Here is a 22,539-nt window from a genome sequence, read left to right on the forward strand (position 1 = left end):
AGTGTCGTCGAATCATGTGGAATGGGCATTTGAGGAGTTCTATTCTACCTCCTTGCTAGCTTAATACGGATTCTTGAGGAGGCTGTGTATAATCGATGAGCACTTGGACAAGGCGAGTGACAAAAAGCCTTCAATTTACACTTACTGTCCTCACTTTGACATGTTAATCAGTTCCCATGGAATTGTCATAATCTATGAACAAGTTCGTTGTGGGTTCAAAAATCGCAAATCAAATACCCTGCTACGAGAGAACTAATCAGATAATTTAAAACATGTTTAATAAGAAGTAAGAGAAGGTTGAGATAATTAACAGATAACACAATAATTGATGTGTTAATTTAAATAACTTACTGTCACGCTTCGATTACTTTACTTCACATTGATGACCTCTGAGGATATATCTTGTAGAAAAGAATGATCCAACAGATATATACGGCTTCAAATGTCTCCCGGCAGCAAAGGACATATTTTCTGAATTTCCTTGGTTTTCACTGTGACTTTGGAGGAATAGATTTGAGATGTCCAAGCACTACTCCACAACAAAGACGACATTGCCGTTCCTAAGCAAACGAGCCTTGCCTACTGCGTTAAATTGTTCTTCAATTTGCTCATTACGGTCATAAACGTCAAACGGTACAACCAGTCGGCATTGGGTGGTAAAATACATCAACACAACACAAAGGAGGGTTTACATTCACGGTTTGTTTGTCATTATTTGTTTATTAGTCAGTTATGATAAGATTCCTTACAACATTCTTTCTATCTCTCTCTCTCTCTCTCTCTCTCTCTCTGTCTGTCTCCTTCTTCCTCATGTTCGCTCCCTCTTTCATTGGTGAGCGGGTGGTTTCCTTTCTGGATGGGGGGTTTCGGCAATAATGTATGTACGACTCTTCTGCTTATCTCTGGTGTTGCTGCAAGTGTACTGTTTTGTTGTTGTTTTTGTTTCGTCTATCTGTGTGTTTGTGTAAGTGTGTACTTTGTTTTACCTTTTCGTTTGATGCATCTTTTTGTGTTGTGCATCTTCACAATTCCTGTACCGTCCAGTATTAACAGTGTGTATGTGTGTGTATGTTTTTCTCCTCTTTCCATCGCTTCCTTTCGTTCGTTCATGCTGTTCGAATGTTTCTCTTCTTCTTCTTCTTCTTCTCTGTCGAGTCGTAAAGAATCCATCCCCCCCACAATCCTCTCATCGTGTTCATTGAGACACTCAGTCGTTTTCCTATTAGTATTGGTAGTTTTGTGTATGTGTATGTGTGTGTTCGTATGTTTTGTTTGTTGTTTTTCAGTTTATTTTTATTTTTTTGTTGTTTTTCCTTTTTTTACTCTTCTTTTTTTACATAAATATCAATAAATAAATAACATTAATATTTTTGTTTTGTTTTTTTTTTCTTCTTCTCGCCATGCGCTGTTCCTTTCCTTTCGTTTACGATCACGATTCCCAATAATGTCTACCCTGCCGCATATTCCCCCGGTTTTTACCCCTGACCAGCAAGTTGCATGGCATTGGGACTCATTGGGGGGTGGGTGTGTTTTGGTTTTTTTGTTTCTTTTCTTGTTTTTAGTTACATACGGTTTATCTTTTTTTTAGACGGTATTTAGAAGTTTGTGATTTTTTTTTCTGCTTCCGCTATTTCACTACATCGGGGCATTCAAATGCAGCCATTTCAGCACAGACACCCACCATTCCTTCTGCTCCCTTTCTGTTCACAACAGTAAAGTGGTCTTTACTTTTCCTTTTTCCTGCTAAGCGTTCTTTTCTTCTTATCGTCTCTTATTTGTTTCTTTATCAGAATGGTTGATGGCTTATGGGTGTGTGTGTGTGTGTTAGTGTTAGTGTGTGTTTTACAATGTTTCATGTTGGCCACTAAATTATCATATGTACACAGAAGTCATTAAAGCATGTTTTCACTTCCACGTTGGATCCGTCCACTGTATGTATGTTCTCGCTTTACTCTTTTTCGCGAGTTTTCCTTCTTGTTTAAATTATGTATGTATGTATATATATATATATATATATATATATGTTGGTTTTGTTTTTAACAGTGTCTATTGTTAAACCTTTCCTTTGCCACTTTCAACCCTTCTATTTTGGTTGAAGTTGTTTGGTTTTCTCTTCTCTTCTGCTGTTCTTAATTTGGTTTACAGGATCGGTTAGCTTCAATACGTTTCTTACACTAAAAAAAAACACTCACACTGTTAAATGTTTTGGTTTTACCGACTTCTTTCAACCGTTCTCTCAATTCTCAATTGGCGCCCGTACGGCTCTATCGTTTAGGATACCTTGTTAGTGTTCTCTCGTTTTGGTTATATATTGTTTTCGTTTTCTTCTTCTTCCTTCTCCTTCTTTTCTCAATTTCATTTAGTGCCACGGTTGTCTGGGACAAGCCAACATGGCAAACATTAGTTTTTTTTCACTCCCTTTTGTCGAGACACATTTAATGTTCTCTTCTGTTGTTGTGTCGTTTGTCCTTTATTGTTTTCTAATTTATAAAAATAAATATAAGTTTATTTTCACGCTTTCTGTTCTCTTCTTCCACTTTCACTGCTTTCTTGTAAGTTTGTATATATTTTCTCTCTGACAAACACTCCTTCTCTCTCTTTCTACCTCTTTCTCTTTGCAAACCCTTCCCAAATGGCCTTTTTGGTTTGTTTTTTTTTGTGTTGCTCCTGTCCCTTCTAGCTGAGGCCAAATCCTGTCGCATCAGTTCGGTCTGTTTTTCGGTCTTAAATGATCTGCTAGTTTGCGATCATCTTTCGTTTCACTACTAATCACGTGTTTGTCGCGTTGGAGAACAAAAATGTACCGATTTTAGACCTGTTTTGCGTCTCGTAACCGCGCCCTTCTTTGTTTAATTGTATTCACTACGTTCAACGGAAATGCAACGAATCAAATGGCTTGCTGGAAAAGGAAAACTAAAACCTCTCACCTCATTGTTCAACATCAACACACTTAGCTACAGAATGTGGCCGCCACGTTCCCACGTGTGTGTGTAATAGTTCGATTATATAGATACTTATTTAGTGATGCACACGCTCGCACATCAACCCTCAATCTCGTCCATGTGTATAATATTATTGACCCTAGTTGTTGCTACAGCTTGAATACGAAAAAAGCGTCCTTGTTCTAAAGCATTTTCACAACGGCTCATTTTACGGACGAGGGACATGAGGGGAAACGGGTTAGGAAACGGGATGGTGGGGGAGCTGGGGGAGGAGGGTAAGGGTCACAGTATAAAGTAGATAACACTCATTTACATCCATAGGTTGGGAACTGACGCAGCAGCATTTATCTGCCATATGTGTGTTTGGTAGTGTGTGCCATTAAGTTAGTAAATTTATTTAATATTTCATCTCACTTGCACTATTTTGTTCGCCTTCAGCCTTCGCTTATTAAACACTTAACATGCACTCATACATTACACAAACACACACACACACGCACGCACGCACATGCGATTTGTTCTTTTCTCCGCTAGGGTAATATAAGTATATGTCTGTAGAGTTATTTTGTATACATTAAAAAACATGTCCCTCCTTCTTCTGCTCACACCTAATGCTTCTTTCGCTCTTTATGTGAGTTTGCGTGTGTTTGTGAGTTCAATTTCTTAACCCACGGTCCCGGAGGACGCCACGTGTCCTCCCGCCCGCCCGTCCCGTTCCCGAGCATGTGCGGGCTGTCCGGGTGTCCGCATTGCGGGAGACCTCGATTTACAAACTGATTATCCTGTACAATTCTATCAAAATTAATCTGCAATGTTCATTTTGTGTGTGTTTGTGTACAAAGGTTACATTTATTGTTTATCATTATTTTTTATTTATTATTATTAGTATTATTATTATTTGTTCCATACCATTTGCCCCTTTGCGCTGGTGTGCTAGAGGGTTTCAAAATTCCTTTGAGCGACTCGAATTCCGGGGGGGGGGGGGTTCCCCCCTCCCTCGGTCCTTTCTAGTGAGCTATGCATGGTTTAACTAGTTTTGGCATCTGGAGAATTCAACCCACTAAACAAAACAGGCTGGGCCGGAGAAACGGTCCAGCACGTTCCTGGTTAGTGGTGTGTAGTGGTAATGTGTATGTGTGTTTGCTTACATCTCTAAGTTTGTCCTTCGACTCACTGCTTATTAAACACATCGAGTAAATACGCACACACACATACATGCACGCACGCACACTGAGCACTGGACACTGAGCGGCATTTAGAGTCTGACGACCGAAGAGCCATGGCTTACTGTGTAGTATACAATCAAAACAAAGACACAGTTTATAACATCGTAGCTGAGCGCTTCAGTACAACGGGGCGGCTGTTGGAGGGGCGTGCGTGGAAAGCGCACCCGGCAAACAAACCGTTTGGAGCAATGCAAATGTCCACCCAATGCGGGGTGCGGTAATTAATACAATGCGGACCCATTTTTGTGGGGCGGGGACCGAAAACGTTCCCTCGTTCTAAACTCACTAACCTGTTTCAATGGGTCACCTTTTTTTTGCTTTCTTCAAAACAACATTGCAAACGTTTGTTGCAATCCTAAGCACGCTTTTTGGCTTAACCCTTGTTTTTTTAATCAAATATAATCAACAATACTATCATCGCACACGCGAATCAGCTCCGCGCAATTATTTTCGACTCCTAATTTCGACAGCTGAAAACCACCAATTCCCTTCGAAAAGCGCAAGCGTTTTCTGTTTCCTTAACAATCCTTAATCACGACTCAATTTTGTTTGCTGTGTTTTTTTTCTCTCTTCTTCTTACACAAATTATAAACCTAAATCAAACAACAACACAACTGCTCTGTTCGCTTTTGCTTCTCTTTTGCTAAATCATCACAACCGCATCGACTGCTGAAACGTAACTAGTGTACTCTACTAATAGGTTAGGTTTTGCTTTTACGAACCCCTCCCGAAGAACTGCGCGGTAGACGCAGTGAAGGTCATCGCCGCTAAGCAAACGGGACAACAACTATCCTTTGAGCAAAGAAGGTTTCATAAACCCCGGTTTAGAAAAGTAGCCGGAGTTTTGTGCCGTATGTTTGTAAACGAACGCTGATACGATTAGCTTTTGCCGATTTCAACCAGATGGCGCTGGCTATAAGCACTAACGAAAAGGTGTACTAATACAGAAAATCTAATAGGAAATGCTTGAAAAATGGCTTCCAATACGAATTAGTAAGCACAAACTGAACTGAACTGAACTGAATCTCAAAGTGGATTTTTTACTCTTTTTGCTTTCTACCCCCCTCTCTCTTTTAATTGGTGTGAATTTGTCGTTGTTAAAATGTGGGATAAGCTCTCGTCCCCTAGCTAATGACACGCCGGAATACCTTGTTCAACTCCCCCCCTCCCACCTCTCTGAGCACTTCATTTCATTTGGTTTTGTAACAAATTTCGTCCTGCTACAGTAATACTCGCCCAAGACGCCATCTGTACGGAGAAACCCCCGTTTTTTGTGAGTGTGTTTCTGTGAGAGGGCAGGGTCGAAAAGAACGGTCACCCAACAAACTGTGCGTTGGACGCTTTGAAACAACTCAGTTTTGGTTACTGTTGCTGTACACTTTACAGCAGAATCTATGATCTGTTTATCCTGATCTTGACGTTATCGTATCAATTTGTTTCTTGTCTTTCCATGTTAGTTTGTGTTATTTCTAATCAAATTCAGTACCTTTACTAGTAACTTTCCTTGTTCTCTTTTCAGTTGCTCTCTGTACTGTGTTTGTTTTGTTGTTTTGCTTTTACCCCTTCGCACACACATACACTTGTTTCGTCTTGTTTTTCTCCACTCGGTGGACTGGTTTGGACAAAAAAGGGCAAAACATTTTCTGTTCCATCTGTTTTACATTCATGTTACTTATGTTTGTTTTGTTTTTTCTGTTTGTTTGTTGTCACACTTACCGCGACAACCCTACAAACATGTCCACCTAACACTGCGGGTTATGTGTTGCTCATATAAATATAGTCCAACTTTTGTGTGTGTTTGTTTGGTTTGCATCCCATTTTCACTAAGTTTACGCAAATATATGTACAAATAATGCATTTGTATATTTGTATCTGTGTGTCACTATGTGTGTGTTTGTGTGTATTCTTCTTTATATAGTATTACATATGTATATATATATATTGATTTTCGTTACGAAATACTTTTTCAAATTAGTGGCCAATGTATGTCCACCAATGATACTTTATATAAGTGTGTCGGGGTGTATGTGTTTGCTTGTGGTTTATGTGTTTTTGTGTTTTTGTGGTTTGGCATTTTTCGATTGATCGCTATCACTTCCCCTTTCTCCCCCCTCCCCCTTCCATCTTAACAGCTGATCTCGGAATGGTTTTCCGGGCTAATGTACCGCTCGCTGAACGTTTGAATCGTGAACGGGGCCGCCTGCCGAGACGGATCCTGCCCGGAACCGCCCGATCCCTTGTCGCCTCCCCCATTGCCACCGTGGCCGTGGTGACCGTTCGTGCTGTGGTTGCTGCCACCATTGCCGCCATTACCACCATTCACACCGCCATTAACACCCGTCGGACCGTTGCTGTACGTGATCACCATCCCTCCGGTGCCGCTCAGCTTGTCCACGATCACACCATGATCGCCATGGTTGTTGTTGTTGTTACCATTGTTGCTGCTGCTGTGATTATGGCCACCGCCGGCGCCATTCCCGTTCGCGCTGTTCATCATGCGGATGTTCGCGTACGACGTACCGACCACGTGGTTCTGCTGCATGCTAAGCGCAGCCGGATCGAGCGTGATCGGTGGCGGAATGCTGCTCAGCAGCTTGGCCGTCTCGATCGGCGATTCTACCATCGGTGGTCCGTGACCGTGACCGTTACCGTTCGTCATCGGTCCACCGTTGGTGGGGGCAGGTGGGACTCCCTCCCCGAGCTCACCGATGACCGGATTGTTGCTGAACGAGATGGGCGGCTGGATGGCGGTCGGTGTTTGTTGCGGTGTGTCGAGCGATATTAGCTTGTCGGCCACCTCGGGTACGGGCGGAGGCGGCACCATCGACGGACCGTTCGGTGGAAGGACTGCTTCGGCGGGATCGAGTACCGGTGGCGGTGGAAGGGGAACACCGGCCGGGCATGCCTGGCCCGGGTGTTTGCGTATGAAGGACGTCTCCCAGCAGGCGCCATCGGTGACGGTCGTCATGGGCGGTTGCTGTGGTGCACCGTGGCCGACGAGCGCATTCGACACCACCACCGTGTGGCCGTTCATGATGCGTGGGGACGCGTTCTTGGGCGGCGTACAGGTCATCAGCGTGTCCGGAATGGTGACGCCGGTCGCCTCGCTAAGAAGCCGCTCCGCTACTGAGCGTGGACCCGGCAGCGGTATCAGATAGTCGGAGGAGTTGGGCACCTGCAGACAGAAGTCATCGTTCCCGGGCGGACGCATTATCGTCGTGTCACGCTCATTCGACGGTGGTCTGAAGAAGCTGGGTAGCGGTGCGTTCATCACCTCCGGGTCTTGCGTGCAGGTCGTCAACCGTTCGAGCAGATTCGAGAACGTTGGCCGCTCTTCGGGCGTTGGATTCCAGCACTCCGCCATAATGCGGTACACGGCCATCGGGCAGCCCTGGGGAGCGTCGAGCCGACCGCCACCCGTTACCAGCTGCATCACGTCCCGGTTGGGCAGGCCGGTGTAGGGCATCAGGCCCAAGCTGAACACCTCCCACAGCAGCACCCCGAACGACCAGACGTCCGTCTTGGAGGTGAAGATACCGTCCAGGAACGCTTCCGGTGGCATCCACTTGATCGGCAGCATCGCCTTGCCACCCTTGCGGTAGTAGTCGGAGCGGTAGATGTCACGGGCCATACCGAAGTCGGCAATCTTCACCACCCGGCCCGGCCCTTTGCTGCTGAGCAGACAGTTCCGGGCGGCGATGTCCCGGTGGATGAAGCGCTTGCTCTCCATGTACCGGCAGCCCTTCGCTACATCCAGCGCACAGAAGATCAGATCCTTCATCGTTAGTGGCGAGGGACGTTCCTGTTGGTAGGAGCAGTACAAGAAGAAGATGTTATTTGCGATATGATCATTGGAAGATGGCTCTGTGACGCTGATGCGAACAAACATACCGGTTTATTGCGACCTTCCCGGAGGAAGTTCTTCAGATCTCCGCCAGCAAGCAGCTCCAGCACAATAAACCTGTTGGAGAGTCATAAGAAGAGGTAAAACACGATCCTTTCCTCCAAAAACGATCACTCTATTACCTAGGATGTCGATCGAAACAAACGCCTATCAGATGCACGATGTTGGGATGGTTAAACTTGGCCATAATGGCCGCCTCCATCAGGAAGTCCGACTCTGCCTGTCCGGTCGACATTTCGGGCAGGGTTTTTACCGCGACCGGCATCTCCACCGCATCGCCGTCCCGGTGGCGGTACAGACCTTGATACACCTCACCGAAAGCACCCTGCCCAAGGGCTCTGAAGAAGCAACACATGTTACGAATATAGCAGCAGAGAAGGAAGGAAGGGGGAGGATGATACTTACTTCACCAAACGCAAACTTTCACGAGCGACCTGTGGCAGACTCTTCACATCCACGTTCCCGTTCAGTATGCCATCACAACCATAGTTCGGATTGAAGTTGGTCAGTGCCGAGTCGTCGGCCGTACTGCGCAGCCGGCTCAGCTGCAGGTCCTGCTCGAGCAGCATCTTGTGGCGCAGTGCCGCCTGACGCTTTCTCTGGTAACGATTATCTGTGAAGGAGGTATAGATGAGTTGAGTCCTTGAGGCTATTCCGAAAGATCGCAGAAGATCTACTTACAGAGTATCAATATAAGACTGGCCAGTGCAGCGCAAAGCACGAGCACGACGACGACAAAGAACATTATTAGGTACTTCATTTCCACGGCTTCCGTGGGCACTGGAAAGATAGAGAGGAGCGATTAGATTCAGCGCCAGCTTACCCCAAACCATCAAGCGAAAATATTTACATTCACACGCAGTATAGTTGTCCGGTTTCAGTGTCCACCCGTCGGGACAGATGCACCCCACAGTGGCACGGTACTCGTCCAACGCCACACACCGGTAGTCACATCCGCAGCCCTGTATCGCAGGGATGATCAACACCGCACCATGGCCACCGTTTGCACCGGAAAATTCCATCGACAGCTCCGGCACGTTGCGCTTCGATGCCATAAACGACGAACCGCCCTCACCATTCGTGGAATTGATCATCGTATCACCGCCGGAATATCCACCACCACCACCGCCCGTATCACATCCTCCACCACCGCCTCCAAAGCCACCTTGTCCGTGAGTTCCACGCGGCGTATAGCAAGGGAGTCCTCCACGGCCACCCTCCAGCAGCGACGCCCCATAGTGTGGATCCAGCCCCATATCAGCCTGGGCACGCCAACCACCACCCGGGCCGGCCTGTCGGGTCGATTCCCCGTGCGCCGTACCCGACACATCCTTCTTGAACGACAGATACTTCTTGCCATGCTGAATGTCATCGTCCAGGTAACGGCCAACGCCGAGTCCTCCACCACCACCGGCAACCAGCAGCGGAACTGCCGTATTTGCTGAGTTCAACTGAAATCGAGAAGATAAACCATAATAAGTTCCTCAGTTCCTTCACTCTGACATCTGGACAAGCGAATTCCAACGTACCAAAAACACGTACGTCCCGCCACCACCTCCACCGGCACCTTCCTCGATGATCGTGTTCTTCACCTGCTGCGTCTTCGAGTGCATCCAGGTCGTGTCGAGGTTGAGCTGTTTGTTCCGCGTCTCGCACGACTCGTCCCGATAGCCCATCGATTTGATGCACGCGTGCTCACCGCTCTGTCCAACCAGGATGTAGATCTCCTCGTCCTTGTGAAGCTCCAGCACACTCAGTACCATTGCGCCGCGGGATGAGCCAACACCACCGGACCCAAGACCACCACCTGCACCTTTAGCGATGATTCTATCGAATTGGAAATTGAAGAAGACATCAGGTTAGTGTGCTGGAATCCCATGAACATTTTAATGCAATATTGAACTTACGTGTAGTAACCCTCATTGGGAACCTTCCACGCCTGGATGCCCTTGAACGGGTGACTATCGATCACGTGAACTGCACTGAACGCTTCCGTGTTGTTGTACGACGACAGACAATCGGCCGGCGTAGGACCTTGTTGACCCTTGGCACCGCAGGTGTTGAGTTCCAGGACTGTAACGGAAGTTAGGCTCTTTCAGATCACTCCAACTCCAACAGCAACATGAACATGACTTACATGACTTCCCAACGAAATCCTTGTGCGGTTGCTTCGCCCCGCCTATGCGCGGATCCCAATAGTTGTACCCCTGCAGATGTTCGGCCGGTATATTCAACCCAAAACACTCCGGGCTGAGCGAAAAGTCATCGATCGCCACATCGGAAAAGATGCGCATACCCATCCGCGCCTCAAACTGCAGATAGTACTTCGTCGTAATGTTGGGCAGAATTATGTCCACCCGAACCCAATCCTCTCCCAAGTTCTTCGAACTCCACCACAGCGTGGTGGTAAAGTTTTCCTTCTCGCGGATCTCCACGCTGGACAGATTAATGCTGCCCGGGTTCATGCCGTACTGGTGGACGTAGAACCGTACCACACAGGAGTTCCGGTACGGTGAGCTTGCGTTCGTGTGTACCAGCGGCGGTGGGTTGAAGACGACACTGTTCATGATGGCATTGCTCGCTAACCCGACCAGTGACTTCTTTTCACTATCGTTCGCGTGCTGGTTCATGTTGACGAACATGTAGTACCCGGTGACGTTCGAGTTTTCGTGCGTGTGGTCCACATCGGGGCCCGTCTTTTCTGTTGGCGTTGGACCGGAGTGTCGAGCCCAGGATAGTATCACATTGCCGTAGTTCTGCCAACCGCACCAACCCGACTCAAAGTCACAGCGGCCACCAAACGGGATTTTATCTGTTTTGGGAAGAATAATGAACAAAGTTAGGACATTAGGACTTCTTCTTCCAGAATTCACAGACTCACTTACCGCAATTCAACGTTTCATCCTCATTGTCGTCACAGTCTACTGTGATGTCACAGATCTTTGGTGTTTTGATGCACACAGGGAGCTACAGGGGATTGAACAAACACAAACACACATGGCTCTTATGGTCAATTATATCGTTCTGTTTTGTCCTTCTGTCCCCTTCCTTACCTTGTTGTCCGTACATTGCACCTGCGAGTAGCTGCAGTTGTTCGTGCTGATCGAGTCCGGGAAGCAGTTCACCATGCGCAAGTTATCGATGCTCACGTGCCCACGCGCCTGTCCGCCCAGCTTGTTCGGTACCACCTCGAACAGCACCTTAAAGTCCTTCGAGATGCGATCGATGCGGAACGTGTTCAGCTGCCAGCGGCGCAGATCGTTGCCCATAATTTCGGCCGGCACCCAGCTCGACTCCTGGTTGCCGATCGTCTCGATCACGATCCGTATGCTCCCATGATGCATCGCGCTCTGGTGCGTAAACACCTCCAGGTAGCAGTTTTCCTTCGTGGCACCGAAAATCGGCGAGGTGAGAATTTGCGGCTGACTGTCCTGCGTGAGCCGCAGATGCAGAAAGTGGCCGTTTGCATTGTGGGCCGGATCGGCACCCGGTCCCGGCATCAGCCCGGTGCGGTTCGATTCCGTTAGGTTGACGCCCGTCACCACCTGGAATCCGTGCTGATCGTTCTCATCCCACGTCCAGGCACACTCCGTCTCGAAGTTGCACTTCATGCCGAGTATCTCGTCCATCTCGGAGCCCTGATCGGGGACGGAGTTGTGGTAACGCTGGTTGTGGGATAGAATAAACAAAACCATCATCAATTTTTACGTAGAACCGTTGTCTAGCTCGTCATTTGTTCGGAAAGTCGATTTCTTGTCGTTGCGGTTGTGGCGCTATTGTTAGGCGACAAGTTCCATTTCCGTAGCACAGTGTGTACACTAATAGAAACGTGTTTCTCTTCTTCCAACCACAAGCCCCGTCAAGAAGGTCGCACCGTCCTTCATTGCCACAACCGTCCACGCTCAACCTCAATCTCTTCGGCATTGATGAAGGTGCTGGAAGAAATTTGCGTCAAGCGCGTCACGTCCATCCGTCCATCCAACACCGGACTGATGATGGGAAATCTATTTTCGATTGTGATTACGAAAATAACGAATGTGCTTCCCTGCTCTTCCCTCCCCCCAAACTGCAAACACCTCGCAAAACAATCTGTAATGCACTTTCGTGGTTTGGACGTCTCCTTCTCTCTCTCTCTTTCTCTCTAGACGTCGCGCGTCAATTCGCGTTTTGTTGGTCAACGGCCAACCCCTGGAGAGGCCCGACTTTGGTCTTGAAACTAGCATCGCAGCGCGTTCGATTGCTGGTGAAGTGTGAAAACGTTAATTATTCCAGCAACTCAATCAGACTGGACTCGGCCGTCCCCAATCCCGGCTCACAATGGTTGCGCTAAAGATGGAGATGCAACAGATAGCAGAGCACTGATTTGATTCGTGGGAAATAATGGAATGTGTCTGGAAGCATCTTGCACGTTATTGCAAGGAACTGATTTGTTGCAATTTTCCAAGATTTCCCAGGCACAGCAGAAGCACACGGCTTTCTGGATGCTTCCTTGGAAGGCTCTGGATGGAATTCATGGGATTTTGAAGCTTCTATTCTTAACTGTTAATCGTTCATCTGTCTCTGCAGCGGAGGCATAAAGGAAATGAATGGTTCTTGGCAGAACAGCAGAGATCTAATTTTCGCGGAAATCCCAATAAGAATTATCTTCTTGATTTAGACACGATGCTTTGTTTCTAGATGTATCTTTAGAGGCAAAATCTAGGTTTTAGCTTTAGCTACTTCCAATCAAGATCTTTCTAAAGAGTTTAGAATGTGTCTCTACAGTTTATTATACTAAACTACTACATAACTGAATCTAGCTGCTTCTTTTATACCCGTCGTATATGCTATGGTCTACTTTGTTTTTCCAACACTTTCGATCGATAACTTCTTCTTCGTAACGCCCTATGCGGTGGTTATGCTGAACTATAAAGACTTACAAGACTTCCAAGTAATAGTAATATGCTACGGCATATTCGCTCGATATAGAAGGACGACCTGGACGGAGATCTAGAACCTATCCGACGACCTTGTAGACTCTAGTGCATCTCAAAGGGACATTAAAAACCTCACAATTCTAATATCCTGAACTCTTCTCAGACAATATCAATCAAGCCTATAGTATATGTGTGGCCTTTAACAATGTTATTAGGAGGAATAACTGCTTCGCCCAAGTGTAAGTAATAGGTCAATAATATATGAAAAGAAGCTCTTGTCTTAGATCTATTAGAATAAACCTTGCAATGTTCATTGAAGCACAAAGAATGGCACAACATGTGTGATGTGGTGCTGCATAGATGAAATTAGAATATTCAGACTTCAATTTAATTGAAAACTAAGAACCAAACTGATGCATTAGCCGGTTCCTCGTTTCCAAGTACAATTTCTCATACTTCCAAAACCACAACCATGATAGCTCTGCTGGAAGACTATCAACATTGATTGCTCCAATGATTGATTTCACTCGAGAGGCTACAACCGTCCACCACTGTCCAGTTGCTAATTTAATCAAAACCCCTTGCTTTATTGATGCCTGATTCTCACAACCATCCAGCCTTTGTGTAACGCTAATCGAGCAACAACCGTTGAGGTGTGTGTGTTTGAGTGTTCTTCAGCACATCGTGCACTAACAAACCACAATTAATTACGCTCAATTTGCACGGAGTGCAGTCGATTGATAGCATTTGATTTAAGGGTTGATTCCCGAGCTGGTCATCTTACCTCCTCGTTGTAACGCGCTCTCAGTGTCCGCAGTGGATCATCACCCTGTCGGCTGTAGGACGAGCCGGACGTGTAGTAGCCGGGCGATTGCATCAGAACGCCAACCCCACGGCCCGGATCCGACCGGCCACGATTGCCGTAGTCGGCTGCACCACGTCCTCCCTGTAGGACGGTGCCTCCACCACCACCACCACCACCACCAGCTCCTCCTCTTCCCGCATCGGAACCACTTGCAGCAGAACTACCGGCAGCTCCACCAGCACTCTCCTGCCCGTACGCGTTCGCTCCCCCATGATGCACCGTCTGGCCACGGCGGTGCGTGGTCGAACCGTACGAAATAGGCTCACCGCCCGAGTCGAGCCCGTTCATGTTGGTGGTGGAGATTTTGCTCAGCTTGCGCAGCTCGTTAATCGGTGACGTTTTGCGACCGCGCCCGGGTCGGGCCGGATTGAACGGGCGCCGGTTCTGCGGTTCCGTCGTCTTCGAACCGCCCTGCGTCGAGGCGGGCGTCGGGAAGTACGGATTTATTAACCGGCTGCCCGGTTGGCGCGATCCGATCGGAGCACCGTCGTGTCCACCGTTCCGGCTTGCACCGGCATTCATCTCCCCGTTCGGGTGCGGGAAGCTACCGTGTCCACTTTCACCTCCATCATGATGCTCGTAATGGTGGTGCAGATGATGCTCATGGTCGTGGTGTTCGTCGTGGTGTTCGTGCTCCTCCAGATCGGAGCTGTCGTCTTCGAATGAATCTTCAAAGCCGGACGCGGAGGCCGGCAGCACGGAACGGGGCGTCTCGGTCGTGGTGGTGGTGCTGGTGGTCAGCACCGGATGGGCGTTGATGACACCGGACGAGTTGTGGGACGCCCCGAACGTGGAGTTCCCGAGCGGACGCTGAGCGTACACCGCTGGGGCCAGCAGTACGGCCACCAAAAGGGTCAGCAGCACACTGGGGCGCAACCTACCACCACCACTAGCGGACGCCATCTTGCGTGGCACGTTCGCCGAAAGTCTACACCGTCCGCTAAACTCACTGTGCGGCAGGTTGTTTGTTGTTCTTCCGATTTCCATCCCCGTAAAGAGCTTTTTCTTTCGGCTACCGTTGTTTCTTCTTTTACTACCTCTGTTTTACTCACCACTCACTCGCTCACTCACCACTCTCACTAGCGTTCGGACTTTATTTTCACCACTTCGCGTGTATTGTGGTTGCGTTGTGCTCTAGTTGGCGTTTTATGCTTTGCAGCTTCCGTTTTCGCGTAAATTGGCGCACTGGCAACACAGCACGACAACGGGAAGCTGCTGTAAATCCGCACAGCTCCTCCGCACCATGCATTACGCAGCTCTCCTCCGCTCCCTTGTCGCTTTATTTTTTCTTCTCACCACTTAGCGCGTGAGAAAAGGCGCGCGCTCACCGCGCTCACGCTCACACACACACACGGTTACACGTAGTACGCGACCTTCGCCTGCTGGGCTGCGTACGTGCAAAAATGGGCTGCGCCCGTCCTACGGGGTGCAAACTCACTCCACGCTCTCTCGCACCGGGAAAAACGGGAACGTGCGCTGGAACGCGAAGGCTGGATTTACGTCGCCGTTTTCTGTCGTATGTGTTTCGCTTTTTTCTCCCCCCTTTTTTTGCACACTTTTCTTTTAAACGTTTTGAGCGTTCGTTTTCACGATGCACTTTTCAGCAAGGCCGATGCACGCACGAGCTTCACAGGATGAGCAATTCACAGCATCCCTCACACTACTGGGCGTCCCCATCGCGTGCCCCAAACCGCGCACCGGGGGCGACTACTACTCGGGGCTGTTACGAAATAGCAGCTACCACACCACTACGACACGCGTACACCCTGCGTGTTCCTTTCAGGGCACGGCCTGGGTATTTGTTTTTCGCACCGAGAAGCTGTTTGCGTACATTTGTGATGCTTTTTCCGGAAGTTTTTTTTTGTTTTTTTTTTTGCTTCACCGAAAATCAAAAGAAGCGTCACAAAGAAGCGTAGTGCTGTGGGATAGATGACGTACAAAACGGAACACTAGAACACATTCCAGCAGAGGGCCTAAACTTGGTACACACTGGCCAACACCACCACGGTGGGTGCTCCCCCCAGCTCGCCACTATCGTACGGGTACACCTCCACCGGCCGCTGGTAAATCGTCCCGACGGCCATTTTCACTGCCACGTTTGGACTGCCCGCAGGGCCACTCCTCACCATACTGCTGCTCACCATGCCACGCGTTACGGGCCGGTCGCCGGCGATTGCATAAAACCCACCGATCCGTCGGTCCGGGCGTTATCGGGTTCGTGGCGTGGCGAACGCGAAGGCTGCGGTAGGGTATCCGACTGCCCACGGCAAACTGGCCGCAAGCCGAACCATCCCTTGTAGGAGTGAAGTGAGGAGGAGTTCGGAGTGTGATATTTTGTTCTTCTTCTTATTTTTCCCTTTTAGTTACACACTCGAACGACGTTCCGGGCCACCTATTTCCGGAGGCGCTCACACAGCTCACATCCGTGTTTGTGTGTATGTGCGATGTTTTTTTTGTATTCACAACACGCAGCTGAAAAGCTCACACTTCATACACACACACACAAAATCACTGCACACTGATCTACCTGGAAGGGGTCCAGCAAAAGAAAGAGAAAGAAAAAAGTTGTAAAAAAACCTACGTAAGCACGTAATTAATATTCTCACTGTATCGTACGCGTGTAATCACTCTCAAGCAATGATTGAAATGATTACAATGCAAAAGTCAAGAAAACAGTTCGGGGAGATGACATCTAAACCCCACCCTCCTCCTCCCCTTTCATTGCTATATTTCGTCACGAAAAAAGCACCAACCACCACGTAGTAGGCGACGAACGGTTTCACTGATCCGGTTCGAAGGACCAAAATTGTTGTTGCAGCACAGTACGGCACACTTCAGCACACTTCAGGGTGCTAATATCCACACACACACACACACACACACACACACACACACACACACACACACACACACACACACACACACACACACACACACACCGAGGCTGGAGCAATTTTTCACTTGGAGGGCTCCTTTGAGTTGGCACACCAGCAACAACAAAATCAGTTTGCACGTACGTGCGCACACACACGCACGCACACGCACATACACACGTTCACGCCCTATGTGTAGGGGCGGTAGCGAGGGTATGAAAAACGAAAAGAAGAAAACCGAAGAAAAAAAAAAACACACACACACACAACGTCACACATAAGGGAGCACACACACACACACACTAACGGGTGGGGAGCGAGAATTTAATCCTTCTGAAAAGGTGTGGGATGGGTTTTGCTTTCTCCTGTTAGGGTTTTTCCCCCTTCTCGTCTTCCTCTTCTTATTCCCTTTCTCCTTGTCAGCACATCCTTTGCAATCTGTTTTGCCGTGTAGTTTGTGGATTAGGGGGAGAGGGGGTTTGGGAACAAGGGCACGCAGGGCGAGTCCGGCTGCGTCTGCCGAAAATTTCAACCTTCGAAAACAGGGCGTACGCCGCACGGGGTGGTACTTGCACGTCGACACATACAGCCACACACACACACACAGTCACACGTAATGGCTGCTTCACATTCCGATGAGTTTTCTACCGTTTTCCACACCCCAGCATCTTCCCCCCCCCTCAAAAGAAATGCTGCCAGTTTTCACACGGGGTGTGTGCCTTTCGAGGATGCTTTTCACAGTTTATCCACTTTATTTTTCCTCCATTTTGCCCAACCGGGGCTTGCACGGGGGAGCCTTCGACAGGGTTGGGAGTTTTCTTTTTTGATCTCCCAGCTCCACTGTGTGTGTGTGTGTGTACGCTTCTTCGGTTTCCTGCTGCGTCACAGCAGCGCTAAAAAACACCTGCAGAAACTGGAAAAACGCACCTGGCCCACACACTAACTTGTATTATCACACAACACTGTTTTCCACCACATGGTGGCAGCTGTGCCCGTAAAACCCGAAAAACCTGCTTCTTTTTCGGGATGAGCACAGCACAGGACAGCAAGGAAAATTCACTGTACACACACACGCGCACACGCACTGGGCGCACACCGACTCGGGCCACTGGTCTGGAGCGAACGTCTTCCGCGAGCTTTCGTCGGCGTATGGAGTGTGTTGCTTCTGGGGCCCTGTAAGCTTCTCCCGATCTCGGTGAAAAACCCCCCTTTTTTTTTTGGCCTTTAAACTAATCTCTCTGGCGCACACACACTCTCACTCTCTTGCTTGCCTTCTCTTTCTGTTCTTTCTTCAAGCGTTTAGGGTTGATTTTGTTCGCCTCCTTTTCACGCCAGCGCGAAACATTCGGAGAGGATACGTGGCGGTGAGGCTGAGCATCCTATTGCTACCGGATACCTCAAAAAGAACAGAGAGAAAGAGAGAGAGCATCAACTCCATCTTGAATTCTACTTTTTTTTCTCCTGCTTTCCAAAAATATCCCCAAATAATCCTCTCCTTGCAAGGATTGACGAGAGAGAGAGAGAAGAGAGGCTCCGAGAGTATCGCTCTCACACTCACGAACGCAAGGAAAAGCTCTCTCCCCGAAACGGAAAAGCTCCCGCATCCAGCATCCAGCACAGCATCCGAAAGCTTCGACCCGCGCGTGAGTGACCGAACCGAACCATCCGGGGTCACTCACTGCCGAGAGCCCGATCGAGTCCCGAGTCGGTTGGGGCTGCCTAGGGAGTGCCTAGGAATTTGACGGAAAAGTCTCCGCAGTTCGCGGAACCAAACACAAAAGCGTATCAATTGCGTACGTTGAACTGGAAGGTGGAAAATATGGTCCCTGCTCCACCCACCCCCTCCTCCAGCATCGAAAAAAACGGGAACCCGTGGTACCTGTGCAAAGCAAATAAACAGCCAAGCTCGGCTGTGGAGCGCTTCCACTCAGAGTAGGCTTTGGCTTGGGCCGGTTGCCTGTGATGAGTGTATTTTGGTGATTCGAGCGGTACTGCCCGCATGTGTGTGTGTTGCTTCTGCACAATTGAGCTGGATTGGGAGATGGGCGGCAAATTAATGAGCTTAGTGGGAATGCATTTTCATTGGTTGCATTTTCCACGCAATTGAGGGATTTCCTTTTTTTAATTGAGGTTTATTTTACGCACCCGCTTTTCCTCAAACCTTGCCCTATAAGTTACGGCATCATTTGCGTAGCGGCCAAGGCGCACAACAAACACATGGTGGATGTAATTGAATCACCAAATCCAATTGGATTGTTTTTCATTGCCCTTCGTGCCATTTTCTGCCTCGCCTTTGCTTGTGTTACAGGTAGCGTTCGTCATCTACATTCAATACGCTTTTGCCCTGTTTGATAAACTACTTTCGTTCAATTTATAGGTGTGTACTTGCTTTACACTCTCTCGTTCCCTCTCTCTCGCACTCTCTCTCTCTCGTCACTTTGCATCGAGCACCCAATGAAATGCCGGATAAATAATTCACCGGAAAAACAAACCAGATTGCCCCGGCGTCTCGATGGAGACGCATGGTGGATTATACATTCGCTCGATCGATTAGGCCAATTAGGAGCTGATAGTTATTGTTTAAGTTTCTGCTATTGCTTTGCACGCTTACGGAAACTTAAGCGGAATTTCAGCTAGACAGTATACAGCACGCGGGCAGATAATTGATGGTGTGGCATCATTAATGCTAGCAAATTGACTACACAATTCGCCAAGGATACACGCATTTGCGCTTCCGTATCACCATCAACAACAATCAATTACGCCTGCCTGTTCGGTTTGGGGCCGATTTGTAGCGATAAAACATTTGCATTCACATTTAATCATCAATTTTCAATGAGACGTACGCTCCACTACCGAAAAACAAACCGAAAAAAAAATCGAAGGCCGGTTAAACAAACATTATTCAACAAGTTCGTCATAACAAAACGCCGTGGTCACTTGCTCGCCTATGCTCTCGCTTATGCTTCCCGCGTATGCCAGTGCGTCCAACGGCTACGGTTAGGAGGGCGTACGAGTAAATTGTCTGCGACAAAACCGTGCACCACCGCGTGCGTGCGTTTAGCACGGGACAGGCTAAAAATATATTTTTTCACTTAACAGAACTTTTTTTTTTTGGTCTTTCAATAAACACACATGGAACGATTCTGGTAGGTGATGAGGAGGTGGTTCACGTACGTGTATATGTGTGTTTGGGTGTCTTTTTCACGTTTTAAAAGATGCATTCACAGTGCCAGTGACACGGCATGGCCCATCATTTGTTTGGTGCAGGAGTAAAACCATATGCTTCTCGCCTCCATGGTGCAGACAAATGGCTAGCGGGTGTCTCTGTAGGGAAAATTGCACACAAAAGGGAATACAGACCAAATGTTCACAAAGGTTGAATATCAATTACATCTATTGCACGTTACTTTATTAATGAAAGATAAAAAAGAATGACACCTTTCTATTCCCTTTTTAAGTATTTTCTTTGCCAATTACCACTTGGCAGATATTGAAATTTCGAAAAGTTCTATACAACGTTTAAATGGTAGATCTGAAGTGGTTTGTATTGAAAATTTCATCAATTTGCTTCCACATGTTTAGGTAAAGCAACAAAAAGCAGCCTTTGTTAGGCCTGTTTATGCATAGATGGCGCCACTTAAAACCATCTCGAGCCAGACGTGTTCGAGATGTTCGTATTCAAACAGTAGAAACTTTACACAATATAGAACACTTTATGTTAATTTTGTTTTGTTTGGATTCTAAAAATACTCTTCTTTGCCAAATGATATTTTTAAAGGGATTTCTATAGTATATCAAGCTCAAGAAGCGTTTGTCAGCAGTATCAAATTTATCTGATTTTCCTCCCAAATTATTCATCCAATTGAGATACTTAACGAGCTGAATGACTTCCATTTGAAGGAAAATAATGCTTCAATGTTAATTATTTTAAGCTTCATTTTAATTTTAAATCGAAAAATCATTCGCTTCAACTAGCCTGTCCATTCGGTTGTAATCTTTAGTAGTAAAAGAAGATGACCATTCTGCATAAATATCATTCACAGTGCCGTGGCACTGAAGAGAACTCTTCCAGCATTGTCAATCTGTTTGTTTGATTTACGCATGATGGAGATTTTTGGATAAAAAAAGGGCAAACTCCAATGCCAACGGGTATCGAATCGCGCAAGAAGACACAGCCACAACCACAATAAATGAATAAATCATAGCACAGCAGTTGTCAAGCAGACGGCGATCGTTCTTTGAGGATCGTTTGCGGTGGACCGTTTCAAGACGGTTCTGTCCATCAATTAATGCTGGTTCTCGCCTACTAGCGGGAGAATTAAATTAACTTGTCTAGTGGCTTGCGCGCAGAATGGTCCCTGATTTTGTCTGTCTGTCTGTCTGTCTGTGTGGTTATGCGATGGAGGAGGAGGACAATACACTATTTGACAAGGCAGCTGTTGGGGACGCGCAGCTGAATGGATGACGACAGTGTTCATTCATAGAGGTGGGGAAAAAGAAATGCAAAGCGTATGCAATTTGTTGTGCTCGAAATGTAATTGAAATTTATGATGAAATCTTTTGATCAATGGCCAATTTAGTTCCATTTCGTGAAAACATCCACTGTCAACGAAGTAGTTGAGCGAAATGATTTAAAGAAAAATGAAGTGAAGCACACAAAGAAGAAGAAACACACAAACACAGACAGACACTCCGAGAAGACTCTTTTCACATCTCGATCGCGAACGCGCAATACGCAAACTGATGGAAGATCGCGGTAAAATCTCAAGGAAGGAGCACACACGATCCTACACTCCATGGGGATGGGGACGAACGGGCGACGCCGTCCGCACGTGACGTACATTTGGCAACGGTTTTAGATGATTTGTACTTTTTTGTTCTTCTTCTTCTGTGTGTATTATGTCTTTCCCACTCTCTGTCCCGTCGTGGCGAGGGTAACGCGGCGCGCCGTCGTCGCGGTACGGTTTTACGGTGTTTTTTTTTTATTTTTATTTTCCACGAATTTTTGCGTCTCTCTGCTCTCATTGGTCGCCCTTGCACCCTTGTGTCGGTTTTTTTGCTTTGGTTGTTGCTTTATATTTTCAGCTTAGTTTTGCACATTTTTCACGTGTCGTGTCGCCGCTTTTTTGTGTTTCTTTTGCAAATGAACCATTTCCTGTATGCAAAAGCTAACATTTTTGCGCACTTCACGGTTGTACGATTGTATCCGTTGAAGGCTGGTGACCAGATTTATGCATTTTATACACTTTTGCCCTTGAGGTTTTTATGCACTTTCTAGACTCACTTTGCGGACACGGGAAAAACACCAGCAAATCAACACGATTTAAACCTCTCTTTCGTCGATCGCGAGCCAAAGCGTCTTCAGCAACCCGTCGTGCCGACGCACCGAACAGAACTGACCGAACGGGAATGTAAACCAGCGAGCTCTCATCACTCAGGGAACACGCCACGAATAAGGGCCAAAAACCGCGCGGATCAAAACAAACGCACGAAGACGAAGATCCTTGTCGAAGGCGAACCGTCACTAACACACCTATACCTACTGCCAGAAGAAAAAGAGGGTAAGAAAAATCACACTCCACCGCCTACTCTCTGACACACACACACACTGCAGCTGTCTGGGGGCTGCTGAGTCGTCTCGCGCGCACGAAAATAAGCAGCGCTGCGCAACGTGATCGTCCGCGCAAGTCGTCCGTCCGCGTCCAAGCGTCGCTTTGTCGCCCGTTCGCGTATGTCTCCGTCGTCGCGCATATCTTATGTGCGGTTTTTCGTGAATGTTTATGTATCTTCCACTTGGTTCCCTTTGCACA

At 47.6% G+C, this 22,539-nt stretch overlaps 1 protein-coding gene across 4 annotated transcripts; it reads right to left on the reverse strand.

Annotated features, from left to right (window-relative positions):
• Positions 1 to 687: 687 nt before the first annotated feature.
• On the reverse strand, positions 688 to 22,145 carry LOC1280600 (tyrosine-protein kinase receptor). 4 transcript variants are annotated; one of them, XM_061661332.1, is made up of 13 exons: positions 22,014 to 22,145; positions 13,773 to 16,380; positions 11,126 to 11,737; positions 10,958 to 11,039; positions 10,210 to 10,884; positions 9,980 to 10,145; positions 9,602 to 9,899; positions 8,923 to 9,523; positions 8,754 to 8,852; positions 8,478 to 8,685; positions 8,195 to 8,410; positions 8,060 to 8,129; positions 688 to 7,970 (listed from the first exon to the last, which is right to left on the reverse strand). In XM_061661332.1, exons 2-13 carry the CDS (start codon positions 14,838 to 14,840, stop codon positions 6,294 to 6,296), a joined length of 5,772 nt encoding a protein of 1,923 aa, XP_061517316.1. In that variant the 5' UTR covers positions 14,841 to 16,380; positions 22,014 to 22,145; the 3' UTR covers positions 688 to 6,293. The 4 variants fall into 4 exon arrangements, with proteins under 4 accessions (XP_061517316.1, XP_061517317.1, XP_061517315.1 ...); XM_061661333.1 differs by lacking the exon at positions 22,014 to 22,145 and adding an exon at positions 17,671 to 18,096; XM_061661331.1 differs by lacking the exon at positions 22,014 to 22,145 and adding an exon at positions 17,654 to 18,096.
• Between the last annotated feature and the right edge of the window lie 394 nt (positions 22,146 to 22,539).

The sequence above is a fragment of the Anopheles gambiae genome, chromosome 3, assembly GCF_943734735.2.
Source record: "Anopheles gambiae chromosome 3, idAnoGambNW_F1_1, whole genome shotgun sequence".
NCBI classification, from domain to species: Eukaryota; Metazoa; Arthropoda; class Insecta; order Diptera; family Culicidae; genus Anopheles; species Anopheles gambiae.